Raw genomic sequence first — 12,227 nt, 5'->3', positions numbered from 1 at the left:
AAAATATGGTAGACGTGACAAAAGGTAAAGCACCTGCATTTTTCTTCTCAATCTTAAGCTCAGCTATATAGTCATATATGATTTAAAAGATGGTATATTAATATGTGCAAAGCATACTTTAGTGTTAATGTGTTATTATATTAACTGAAACTCAACATATATCTTATTAATCATTACTGTGGTACATGCTATTAATCGTGTATTCTCATAGATCTACTCAAAGGAAGGTAATCCTGTGACAAGTTCCCATGAAAAGTTGATGGCTGTTGGAGGACGATATGATATGTTGATGGAACAAGCTTGGGATAAAACATATGTAAGTTGTACTTGTGTCTTACTGTATGCTTGAGGGGACGTTGAAAGTATGAAAGGACACACAAAAACAATATGATCCGACTTATTTGTACCGTAGCCATCCTCTGGAACAGATTGTTCCTTTTGAAAGGGAGCTTTACACGCCACACAAAAACAATATGATCCGACTTAGGAAATCCTGAGCAGACACCCAGCATGATCCATAGATATTCAATGACTGCAATTTTCTACAATAGGAGAACGAGGCTGGAAAAGATTGCCCCCTTTCAGATGATCGAAATGAAAGACTCAACTGATTTCAGTGTTCAAACTTGTATTGTTAATTTCACAGAAAACCAAACCCCCCGGTGCTGTTGGTGTGAGCATTGCACTTGAGAAATTCCTTCCTAATAATCCTGCATCTGACGTTGGATTGCCAAGGTTACACAATTCTTCATATACATCTTGGTCAAGAAAAAAATTATTCATGCATTTCATTTCCCCTTCTAATGGATCGATGGGATTTCCTTGGACGCTATTACTTTGTCTGGACTTCAGGATTGAACATAGCATCAGTGTACTTGTCTGTTCAAAGGGCGGCGGTGGACTCCTAAACGAGCGTATGGAACTTGTTGAAGAACTGTGGGAAGCTAACATAAAGGTTTGTTATACAGAAGTCATGCTACAAGGGTCAGTGGGTAGTGTGATTCCTTTTCCAACGGTACTTATTGATTTTTACTATTATCAGGCTCAATTTGTACCTCAGGAAGACCCAAGTCTTCAAGAACAATATGAGTACGCCAGTGATCATGACATCAAATGCCTTGTATTTATCACTGAAGGACTTTCGCAAACAGATCTTGTGAAGGTAAATATGTTGAGGCCATGTTATCTTGTCGTGCTCATACACTGTTAAAGCGTATCATATCTTCCTCACAAAATAAAAAATAAGCCGCAAAAGAAATTAGTTAATAATATGCATTGATTTGCACTTGGAGCAGGTGTTTCCATTTTGAATACAAATCATTGTTGAAAATTTCAAAATCTAATTTATAGGTGCACTGCATGTTTCTAATTGTATGTTTCTGCTATGAACACTTCTCAAGTGTCTTGAATTTATATGAACAACTTCACATCTTTCAGTAACACTGGATTTGTTTTCTTTGTATGGATAATGATGGGGTTGCTGCTTCGATCTGAAAAAAAATGTGTCACATCATTTTTTTCTGCTGTCCTTTTATTTGAGAAGCGTTTTATCCAATTCATGCCCCCCCCCCCCCCCCTTTTATCATTCGCCACTCAGGCTTTTACTCCACCAACTTGCGCCCTATATTTGATAAGTGTTATATCCAGTTCTGAAAGTTCTTGTTCTTTTTGAAGCAAATCATGCATGGACATAATGCTATATCAAGTATCGTTGCAAAATTTTCCGGAAGTAACCTACCAAGGCCCCTCACTCCAGCTCTCACCCACAATTATGTGCTTTTGATTCAGGTTCGACATCTTGATGCAAAAAGGGAGAAAGAAGTTAAAAGAGAAGACATTGTAAAGTTTCTATCTGATGCAATATCTTTGCAATTCAAAAATCCTACAATCTGGAGCTGATCGGCAGCTGGTCCCTAGTGACAATTTTTCAGGTTTGTTCTGCCAAAGCAAAGGGATTTAAAGTGTCAGATTTTATCTACAGTATTACCTTTCTTGAGTACAGTCTTTCCTACTGTGGGAGTAACTTCAGTTATTTTGTGGTCACTGATTTTATTCTGTGCGAATTTCCAGGTGGAAACATTGTTGCCTGTTCAAACTGATACACCAAACTGATTCATGCCTGCTACAGTAAGTAGATGCGGCAAGGTAATTGGTGGCAATCTTGGTTGTCCTTCCATGGACCAAGATTATGTAGGGTGGGATCAATCTAAGACGGTGGTTGATTGCTGGTTTGGTGTAAGCCTTTTTTTGAAGATATGCATGGTGGCTTTGATGCAAATTGATGGATAGCTGCTGAAATGCAATCGCAGCTGCCATTTGTGGACCTGTGATTAGGTAGATGTAGAGAGCAGATGCTGCAATGTGATCATTAAGGTGGAAGAGTGCACACTGTTTTTGTTGATAGCTGAACGGCTGTGCAACCCGGTTCACCCAGTTTTGCCCATTCCATTTTCCGCTTCTAATTCTTGTACAGGACAGTCTTGTGCATAGTTCAGATAGTTTACGATCATAGTTCAGATATTTTTGCAACTAGGTGAGCTTGGAGAAAACAAGTCAGTGTAGTCTTGCTAATGCTACCTACGGTACTTATCAATATATCATCGTCGAGGTTGAATGCATGAGGCTCCGTGTTTCCCTGTATCTGTGTGGCTGTATCTGATCTGGAGTTTGCACAGTGCACCACTTGCTTCCGTTTTCTGTCAGCGTTTTCATCACTGTACTAAGTACCAACCGAGCATGAGAGGCCGGTGTCGTCGTGATGCTGCTCGTTGCCTGCTGTCACTTCTGTTTGAGCTCTTTGTCAAACTGAACACCACCCTGATTTTGATATAAGCTACTGTCCGTCCGTCTGTCACTGCTCGGACCATTCTATAGCTCTTCTTTATGCGCACTGCTCGCCTGCCGGCTGGAAATTCGCGCCATGTACCGCGAGCCGCACATGGAGTGCCATTGAAGAAGGAATCCATCGCCCTCTCCCGAGTCTCCTCCTATCACTATTAAGCTAACAAAGGATGTCCAAACGATGCTTAACACAGGGATTAATCTACCAAATCCAGTACACGCGCATCACGAATCACAGCCTCACAGGTCAGTTCCAGTTATGAATGCCTCCCTTTTCAATTCGCGGCCCCATCATACTGTGCCAAAGATGAGCTGCAATCCAGTGTGGACCAGTGATAGCTGCAATATATGGCAGTATGTATATGGGCCTGGAGAAGTGTATCGGCCTGTCGGCACGTGCGGCCCGCTCGGGCCCACGTGCGCCCACACGCACACCTGTCGCGCGGAGCGCGGTCGATGTCCGATCCGACGGCGAGCTCGCCGGCGACGGTCGAGTAGACGACCGAGATCCGCCTCCGACGGCCGGGGACGTGCTCAATTGTCGATGATGCTCCACGGCTCCACGCGGTTCCGGTTGACCTATAGTTTTCTTTGCCTTTTTCTTTCTATGTTGTCTCTCTGTAGCTTAACTTGGAATTTTAAAGAGGAGTGAGTGCAGACCAACTACCTGCCAAAACGCGTTTGCATGCGACATGATAATGGCCGGCCACCATTTTCGTCGGTATCGTTTTGGTTGCTCTCGCTTCTCACCCACTTTTAAAAGGCGCCTCTCGTCGCCTCCGAACGAAAACATACACCAAAGTACCAACGGCAGGATATCCTCTTGTTCTGGAGCGTTGGACGTTCAGACGTGACATGGTGTTCATTTTTGTTAAATATATGATGCTAGTACGGAGTACTATCTTTTTGCCAGTGCATTTTAACGACAAAAGGCAAAGTAGCTCGTCCAGATATTCCGCGGGCTTCCACTTTCACATTTTTTTTTGGTGTATGTATGTATGTTGAGTACGTGAGAGCAAGTCTTTTAGTAAGAGACAGAGCCTGATCAGATTTTATTTAAAAACTGAATTCTAATAGGCATTGTTTTCGTCCTTGTATTAGTTCGTGGGTGCTTGGTTCCCATGGATATCAACGTGGCAACAAGTCTGAGACAGAATGAAGAATTCTCCGCAAAAAAAATGACTATTATTTGAAGTGTGCACGGTAAAGCCTTATGCTTTCGCGACAAAACATACTGTCTATCTTCATTGTAACTTGTTTTTAAAAAAGAAAAATTTAGTAATTATACGTGCCTTCATGGAAATTCGTGTTATTATGTTCCTTTTTTTTGTGAAACACAGACAAATGCAGACGCTCACACATACGTACATACACTCATCCCTATGAACACACGCATGTGAAACATCACCTGCCACTGAAGAGTATTCCTTCCAACGGGTCTTAAGATTGATGAAGTCACCACGAACGTCTCGCTGCCGACGGGAACGTTGCCCCCACTAAAGAATATTCCGCTTTTCAATGAGACACTAATAAAGTGTCAAATCTAGAATTTGAACTCTGATGAGCTAGGGTGCCCCTGTCATGTTAACCATTCAACCACAGGTTGGTTCTCTCCTTTTGTTCCTTTGAGAGAGGATGTAAATACATGCCTCCTACAATTCACTATAGCCATATTATGACACATATTTTATTGGGATACAATACAACATCCATAAAAAAACGAGTGAAATTAAACAAGACAATAATCTACTCCCTCCGATACATATTATTTGATACTAAAATAAATGTATCTATAACTAAAACATGTCGAGATACATCTATATTAGCGTCAAGTAAAATAAATCGGAGGAAGCAGTAAAAGCATGATGTAGAAAGGGAAAACAAGATCCTCTCCGATTCTCCATCCACTGAACTCTTTTGACATACAAGTACAACACTTTCTCCATTTCACAAGAAAAAGAATGCGAAAACGCAGTATAAATAGAACCATGGTCCACGGCAGAAGCTTTGCACCAACTCAACTCAACCAAAGAGAAGAGATCATCGAATGCGTTGCCAGGCCACCGCAGCGGCACTAATACCCTCCCTCATGCCACCCTCCGGCCTCCTCTCCTACATCCCCACCAGCCTCTCCTCCATCCTCCCCGTCCGCGGCCGCGTCGACGTGGCCTCCTCCTCCCCGCCGTCGCCTCCACCGTCCGAACCGACCTCCTCGCCGCCGTCGAGTCCGGCAGCGTCCCCGAGCAAGATGTCGCCGTCGGGACAGACGCAGAAGCAGGCGGACGGCGCGGAGCTGGCGCGCGTGTTCGAGCTGTTCGACCGGAACGGCGACGGGCGCATCACGCGGGAGGAGCTGGAGGACTCGCTGGGCAAGCTGGGCATGGCCGTGCCTGGCGACGAGCTGGCGGCCATGATCGCGCGCATCGACGCCGACGGCGACGGGTGCGTGGACGCTGAGGAGTTCGCGGAGCTCTACCGCGCCATCACGTCGACCGGCAGCGAGGAGGCTCCGGCGGCGGAGGAGGACGAGGAGGACATGCGGGAGGCGTTCCGGGTGTTCGACGCCAACGGCGACGGGTACATCACCGTTGACGAGCTGAGCGTGGTGCTGTCGTCGCTGGGGCTGAAGCAGGGCCGCACCGCCGAGGAGTGCCGCCGCATGATCGGCCAGGTCGACCGCGACGGCGACGGCCGCGTCGACTTCCACGAGTTCCGCCAGATGATGCGCGGCGGCGGGCTCGCCGCGCTGGCCTGATTTGGGCGATCGGTGTCCTCGCTAATTAAATGTGCGCTTGGTTGTAGGAGGTGTAGATAATTCTGGCTCGATGGAGGAAGAATCCATGTAACCGCTCTCCATACTTCTTTCTCTCTCTCGTTTCTTGGTTTGTTCGTTCGTTTGTACGGTATTGATGGGCTTGCCGATTAATTGTTGTATTGCTTGGGAAGAATCAAAAGGTTTCGTTCTATCCACGTAAATAGTACCGTCGTCTCATGGTAATGGTATCATCTGGGCATCTGCATATCTCTTCGCGTCAGAGTGTCAGGAGTTGAGTTTAACTGAATCTTTTTGTTTTCTAGGACATGACATGTTCTGTACTTCGTTTAGTTGCCTAGGTGAATCTATTTGTGGCCTTCGACAGATAGTGGGTGCAACCGTTTGGTGGCTGGCATAGACATGCTCAGCTCAAGGCTAGTGCTCCCTACTCCCTAGGGTGTGCATTTGATTGTCTATAGCACTAGTCCTTGTGGTAACCTTTTCTCGGGAGTGGTGGGGTTATCAAAGCAATGACAACAAGAATAGCTGATGGTAGCTAGTTAATCTAGCAGTACCTAGGAAGTAACAAAAATATTTAGGTACGCCAACAACAAGAACGGTACTTAAATTGACCAAACCCTCAAATATTTAGGTAAGCAGTACCATAAGCCACCTAAGAGCATCACTAGTACCCTCAAATTGACCAAACCCTCAAAATAACTATTTTTTTGAGGATTGAGGCCGAAATGAGGCGCGGAACAGAACCCTCAGACCCTTGAACCCTTAAAATTTTTTGAAGGCCAAACCCTCAAATCCCCACTCGACATCAATATTGAAGGTTGGGAGGCAAAATTGAAGGGCCTTTTATTTTCGGTCAACGCTCGCTCGCGGGAGTGAATTTTCAGCAACTTGCATCTTCCTCGCTTCCTCGTCCTCATGGCCGCGCGCCGCCGCCACCCATTTCGGCCGCCGCGGAGCTCGCCCCGCCTCCCCTCGTCTTCCGCACCGTCGGCCGCCTCCCCCACACACGGATCCGCCACCACCGCCGCCTCCTCCGCTCACGGAAGCCCGCCCACGGCCCACAGCAGGCCGCCGCCGGTGGCCGGCCCCGCCCATCGCTGTGCTCGCCCCGCCTCTGTGCCGTCGCGGAGCTCGCCCCGCCTCCCCTCCTCTTTCACGCCGCCGGCCGCCTCCCCCACGCACGGATCCGCCACCGCCACCGCCTCCTCCATTCGCAGTAGCCCGCCCACGGCCAACAGCAGACCGCCGCCGGTGGCCGGCCCCCGCCCATCATTGTGCTCGCCCCGCCTCCGCGCCGCCGCGGAGCTCACCTCGCCTCCCCTCCTCTTTCGCGCCGTCGGCCGCCTCCCCCACGCACGGATCCGCCACCGCCTCCTCCGTTCGTAGCAGCCCGCCCATGGCCCACAGCAGCCCGCCGCCGGTGGCCGGCCCCGCCCGTCGCTGTGCTCGCCCCGCCTCCGCGCCGCCTCCCGTCGGATCCTGTTTAGAGGGTTTGAAGGTCGGGGCGTAGATCAGTGCCCTCAAACCAAACCTCAAGACATAATATTCTGTTTTGAGGGTTGGTTTGAGGGCACTGATTTGCGCCAGCTGTTTTGGGCCTTCAAAATCACAGTTTCTCGACCCTCAAACTGGTTTTGAGGGTTGCAAGTATGAGGGCACTGCTAGTGACGCTCTAAGGCACTAGCACTCGATCAGTATGACTATTAAGTACTAGGCCAACTTCACTCATCACCCCCCACACCCCCGTCGAGCCTCCTCCTGCACTGTGGGTGCTAAGGGCATGTGCCAACAACCCCGCAACATGAGTAGTCGAAGAAGACCACCTTGTACCCCCACGTCCTCTCTCCCTCCACAGCTACCGTCGGCGCTAGCCACGGTGACGGCGGACCCCGGCACCAAACGTGCCCGGGGGGATGATGGAGGCTGATACGTCTCCGACGTATCGATAATTTCTTATGTTCTATGCCATATTATTGATGATACCTACATGTTTTATGCACACTTTATGTCATATTCGTGCATTTTCTGGAACTAACCTATTAACAAGATGCCGAAGTGCCGGTTCCTCGTTTTCTGCTGTTTTTGGTTTCGGAAATCCTAGTAACGAAATATTCTCGGAATTGGACGAAACGAAGACCCGGGGGCCTATTTTTCCACGGAGCTTCCGGAAGACCGAAGAACATATGAAGTGGGGCCACGAGGTGGCGACACCACAAGGCGGCGCGGCCCGGGGGGCCCGCGCCGCCCTATGGTGTGGCCCCTCGTCCGGCCCCCGACTCGCCCCTTCCGCCTACTTAAAGCCTCCGTCGCGAAACCCCGATACGAAAAACCACGATACGGAAAACCTTGCGAGACGCCGCCGCCGCCGATCCCATCTCGGGGGATTACGGAGATCTCCTCCGGCACCCTGCCGGAGAGGGATTCATCTCCGGAGGACTCTACACCGCCATGGTCGCCTCCGGAGTGATGAGTGAGTAGTTCACCCCTGGACTATGGGTCCATAGCGGTAGCTAGATGGTTGTCTTCTCCTCATTGTGCTTCATTGTTGGATCTTGTGAGCTGCCTAACATGATCAAGATCATCTATCCGTAATACTCTATGTTGTGTTTGTCGGGATCCGATGGATAGAGAATACCATGTCATGTTAATTATCAAGTTATTACATATGTGTTGTTTATGATCTTGCATGCTCTCCGTTACTAGTAGAGGCTCGGCCAAGTTTTTACTTTTAACTCCAAGAGGGAGTATTTATGCTCGATAGTGGGTTCATGCCCGCATTGACACACGGGACGAGTGACGGAAAGTTCTAAGGTTGTGTTGTGCTTGTTGCCACTAGGGATAAAACATTGGCGCTATGTCCGAGGATGTAGTTGTTGATTACATTACGCACCATACTTAATGCAATTGTCTGTTGCTTAGCAACTTAATACTGGAGGGGTTCGGATGATAACTCTGAAGGTGGACTTTTTAGGCATAGATGCGGTTGGATGGCGGTCTATGTACTTTGTCGTAATGCCCAATTAAATCTCACTATACTTATCATGTCATGTATGTGCATTGTTATGCCCTCTCTATTTGTCAATTGCCCGACTGTAATTTGTTCACCCAACATGCTTTTATCTTATGGGAGAGACACCTCTAGTGAGCTGTGGACCCCGGTCCATTCTTTTAATACTTGAAATACAAATCTGCTGCAATACTTGTTTTTACTGTTTTCTCTCGCAAACAATCATCTTCCACACAATACGGTTAATCCTTTGTTACAGCAAGCCGGTGAGATTGACAACCTCACTTTGTTTCGTTGGGGCAAAGTACTTTGGTTGTGTTGTGCGGGTTCCACGTTGGCGCCGGAATCCCTGGTGTTGCGCCGCACTACATCCCGCCGCCATCAACCTTCAACGTGCTTCTTGGCTCCTCCTGGTTCGATAAACCTTGGTTTCTTTACGAGGGAAAACTTGCTGCTGTGCGCATCATACCTTCCTCTTGGGGTTGCCCAACGAACGTGTGAAATACACGCCATCAAGCATATTTTACGGCGCCGTTGCCGGGGAGATCAAGACACGGCTCGCAAGGGAGTCTCCACTTCTCAATCTCTTTACTTTGTTTTTGTCTTGCTTTATTTTATTTACTACTTTGTTTGCTGCACTTATATCAAAAACACAAAAAAATTAGTTGCTAGCTTTACTTTATTTGCTGTCTTGTTTGCTATATCAAAAACACAAAAAAATTAGTTACTTGCATTTAGTTTATTTAGTTTGCTTTACTTATTGTCTTGCACTCTATATTAAAAATACAAAAAAATATATTTAGTTACTTTTGTTACCATGTCTAGCTCTGAACCTGTTACTTCTTCGCCTGAAGAATTAGTCTTCACTTTTAAACAAGGGGATGAGGAGAGTTTTAAGGATGCTTGGTCTAGAATTTTTACTTCTTATCGTAAAGCCGAACCTCAAATGACTCTAAGTTTGCTCCTTAGTAATTTTTATTTTGGTCTTATGGTTCGCTATAGATATGCTTTGGATACTTTAGTGGGAGGAGATTTCCTCCATTGCAATGGGGATCAAGCTTTTAATGCCATAAAGAAGTTGGTTGCATCACATGATTCGGCTAATAACTTTGATTCAGCCCTCACTAGCATATATAGTAGATTAAACAATCTCGAGATAAGTACATCTCGCCTGGATGATAACTATTGCCACGTTCGTAATCGTCTTGAACAAGTTTTAGTGAATTCTAAACTTTCATTGTGGGATCCTACTGTTAAAATTGTTATCGGTGATCGAACTCTTCATGCCTACTGTGATATTATGTATGAATTTTGCCTTATGCCTGAAAGCATTTATAAATCTTTGAAACTTTGGGGAGTCGATGAAGGAGGAGAAGAAATAACTCTCATCGATAACTCTATTATAATTCCTAAGGGAATAGCCGCAGGTGTGCATACAACCATTCTTGGAAGAACAATATCCATTGATTATCTTGTTATTGAAACAGGGAAAAATCATACTCGGGAGATCCCTGTTGAAACTATTGGGAGCGATCATTGATGTGGGAGAAGGCACTCTGAAATTCACCTCTATACAGGGGGAAATCATATATTTCCTAAACCAAAGGGAAAGAAAAACAATAAGAAAGGTAAGGGTAAAGCCCAAGGTAAGATTGACACACCATCTCTTGATAATACTTGATATACACTTTCTGCGCCTAGCTGAAAGGCGTTAAAGAAAAGCGCTTATGGAAGACAACCCATGTTTTTACTACAGTACTTTATTTTATATTTGTGTCTTGGAAGTTGTTTACTACTGTAGCAACCTCTCCTTATCTTAGTTTTATGTTTTGTTGTGCCAAGTAAAGTCTTTGATAGAAAAGTAAGTACTAGATTTGGATTACTGCGCAGTTCCAGATTTCTTTGCTGTCACGAATCTGGGTCTATCTCCCAGTAGGTAGCTCAGAAAATTAAGCCAATTTACGAGCATGATCCTCAGATATGTACGCAACTTTCATTCAATTTGAGCATTTTCGTTTGAGCAAGTCTGGTGGCCTAATAAAATCCATCTTTACGGACTGTTCTGTTTTGACAGATTCTGTCTTTTATTTCGCATTGCCTCTTTTGCTATGTTGGATGAATTTCTTTGATCCACTAATGTCCAGTAGCTTTATGCAATGTCCAGAAGTGTTAAGAATGATTGTGTCACCTCTGAACATGTGAATTTTTATTATGCACTAACCCTCTAATGAGTTGTTTCGAGTTTGGTGTGGAGGAAGTTTTCAAGGATCAAGAGAGGAGTATGATGCAATATGATCAAGGAGAGTGAAAGCTCTAAGCTTGGGGATGCCCCGGTGGTTCACCCCTGCATATTCTAAGAAGACTCAAGCGTCTAAGCTTGGGGATGCCCAAGGCATCCCCTTCTTCATCGACAACATTATCGAGGTTCCTCCCCGAAACTATATTTTTATTCCGTCACATCTTATGCACTTTGCTTGGAGCGTAGGTTTGTTTTTGTTTTTGTTTTGTTTGAATAAAATGGATCCTAGCATTCACTTTGTGGAAGAGAGACACGCTCCGCTGTAGCATATGGACAAATATGTCCTTAGGCTCTACTCATAGTATTCATGGCGAAGTTTCTTCTTCGTTAAATTGTTATATGGTTGGAATTGGAAAATGCTACATGTAGTAACTCTAAAATGTCTTGGATAATTTGATACTTGGCAATTGTTGTGCTCATGTTTAAGCTCTTGCATCATATACTTTGCACCCATTAATGAAGAAATACTTAGAGCTTGCTAATTTGGTTTGCATATTTGGTTTCTCTAGAGTCTAGATAACATCTAGTATTGAGTTTTGAACAACAAGGAAGACGGTATGGAGTCTTATAATGTTTACCATATGTCTTTTATGTGAGTTTTGCTTGTACCGTTCATCCTTGTGTTTGTTTCAAATAACCTTGCTAGCCTAAACCTTGTATCGAGAGGGAATACTTCTCATGCATCCAAAATCCTTGAGCCAACCACTATGCCATTTGTGTCCACCATACCTACCTACTACATGGTATTTATCCGCCATTCCAAAGTAAATTGCTTGAGTGCTACCTTTAAAATTCCATCATTCACCTTTGCAATATATAGCTCATGGGACAAATAGCTTAAAAACTATTGTGGTATTGAATATGTACTTATGCACTTTATCTCTTATTAAGTTGCTTGTTGTGCGATAACCATGTTTACGGGGACGCCATCAACTATTCTTTGTTGGATATCATGTGAGTTGCTATGCATGTCCGTCTTGTCCGAAGCAAGAGATCTACCACCTTCATGGTTGGAGCATGCATATTGTTAGAGAAGAACTTTGGGCCGCTAACTAAAGCCATGAATCATGGTGGAAGTTTCAGTTTGGACATATATCCTCAATCTCATATGAGAATAATAATTGTTGCCACATGCTTATGCATTAAAGAGGAGTCCATTATCACGTTGTCCATGTTGTCCCGGTATGGATGTCTAAGTTGAGAATAATCAAAAGCGAGAAATCCAAAATGCGAGCTTTCTCCTTAGACCTTTGTACAGGCGGCATGGAGGTACCCCATTGTGACACTTGGTCAAAACATGTGCA

The 12,227-nt window shown here is 45.5% G+C and overlaps 2 protein-coding genes across 2 annotated transcripts; both read left to right on the top strand.

Moving 5' to 3' along the window:
• The first annotated feature begins 173 nt into the window (after positions 1 to 173).
• On the top strand, positions 174 to 2,537 carry LOC124671833 (eIF-2-alpha kinase GCN2-like). Its single transcript, XM_047208157.1, has 7 exons — positions 174 to 316; positions 647 to 735; positions 853 to 955; positions 1,043 to 1,162; positions 1,789 to 1,844; positions 2,071 to 2,127; positions 2,474 to 2,537. The coding sequence occupies exons 1-7, from the start codon at positions 260 to 262 to the stop codon at positions 2,535 to 2,537; spliced, it is 546 nt and encodes a 181-aa protein (XP_047064113.1). The 5' UTR covers positions 174 to 259.
• Positions 2,538 to 4,864: 2,327 nt separating this feature from the next.
• Positions 4,865 to 5,811, top strand: LOC124677503 (probable calcium-binding protein CML22). The gene has a single exon (XM_047213487.1). The coding sequence runs from the start codon at positions 4,889 to 4,891 to the stop codon at positions 5,594 to 5,596; it is 708 nt and encodes a 235-aa protein (XP_047069443.1). The 5' UTR covers positions 4,865 to 4,888; the 3' UTR covers positions 5,597 to 5,811.
• The last annotated feature ends 6,416 nt before the right edge of the window (positions 5,812 to 12,227 follow it).

Source organism: Lolium rigidum, chromosome 7 (assembly GCF_022539505.1).
Source record: "Lolium rigidum isolate FL_2022 chromosome 7, APGP_CSIRO_Lrig_0.1, whole genome shotgun sequence".
NCBI classification, from domain to species: domain Eukaryota; kingdom Viridiplantae; phylum Streptophyta; class Magnoliopsida; order Poales; family Poaceae; genus Lolium; species Lolium rigidum.
The sequence above is the reverse complement of the archived record's forward strand: the minus strand, read 5'-3'. Positions and strand labels throughout refer to the sequence as shown.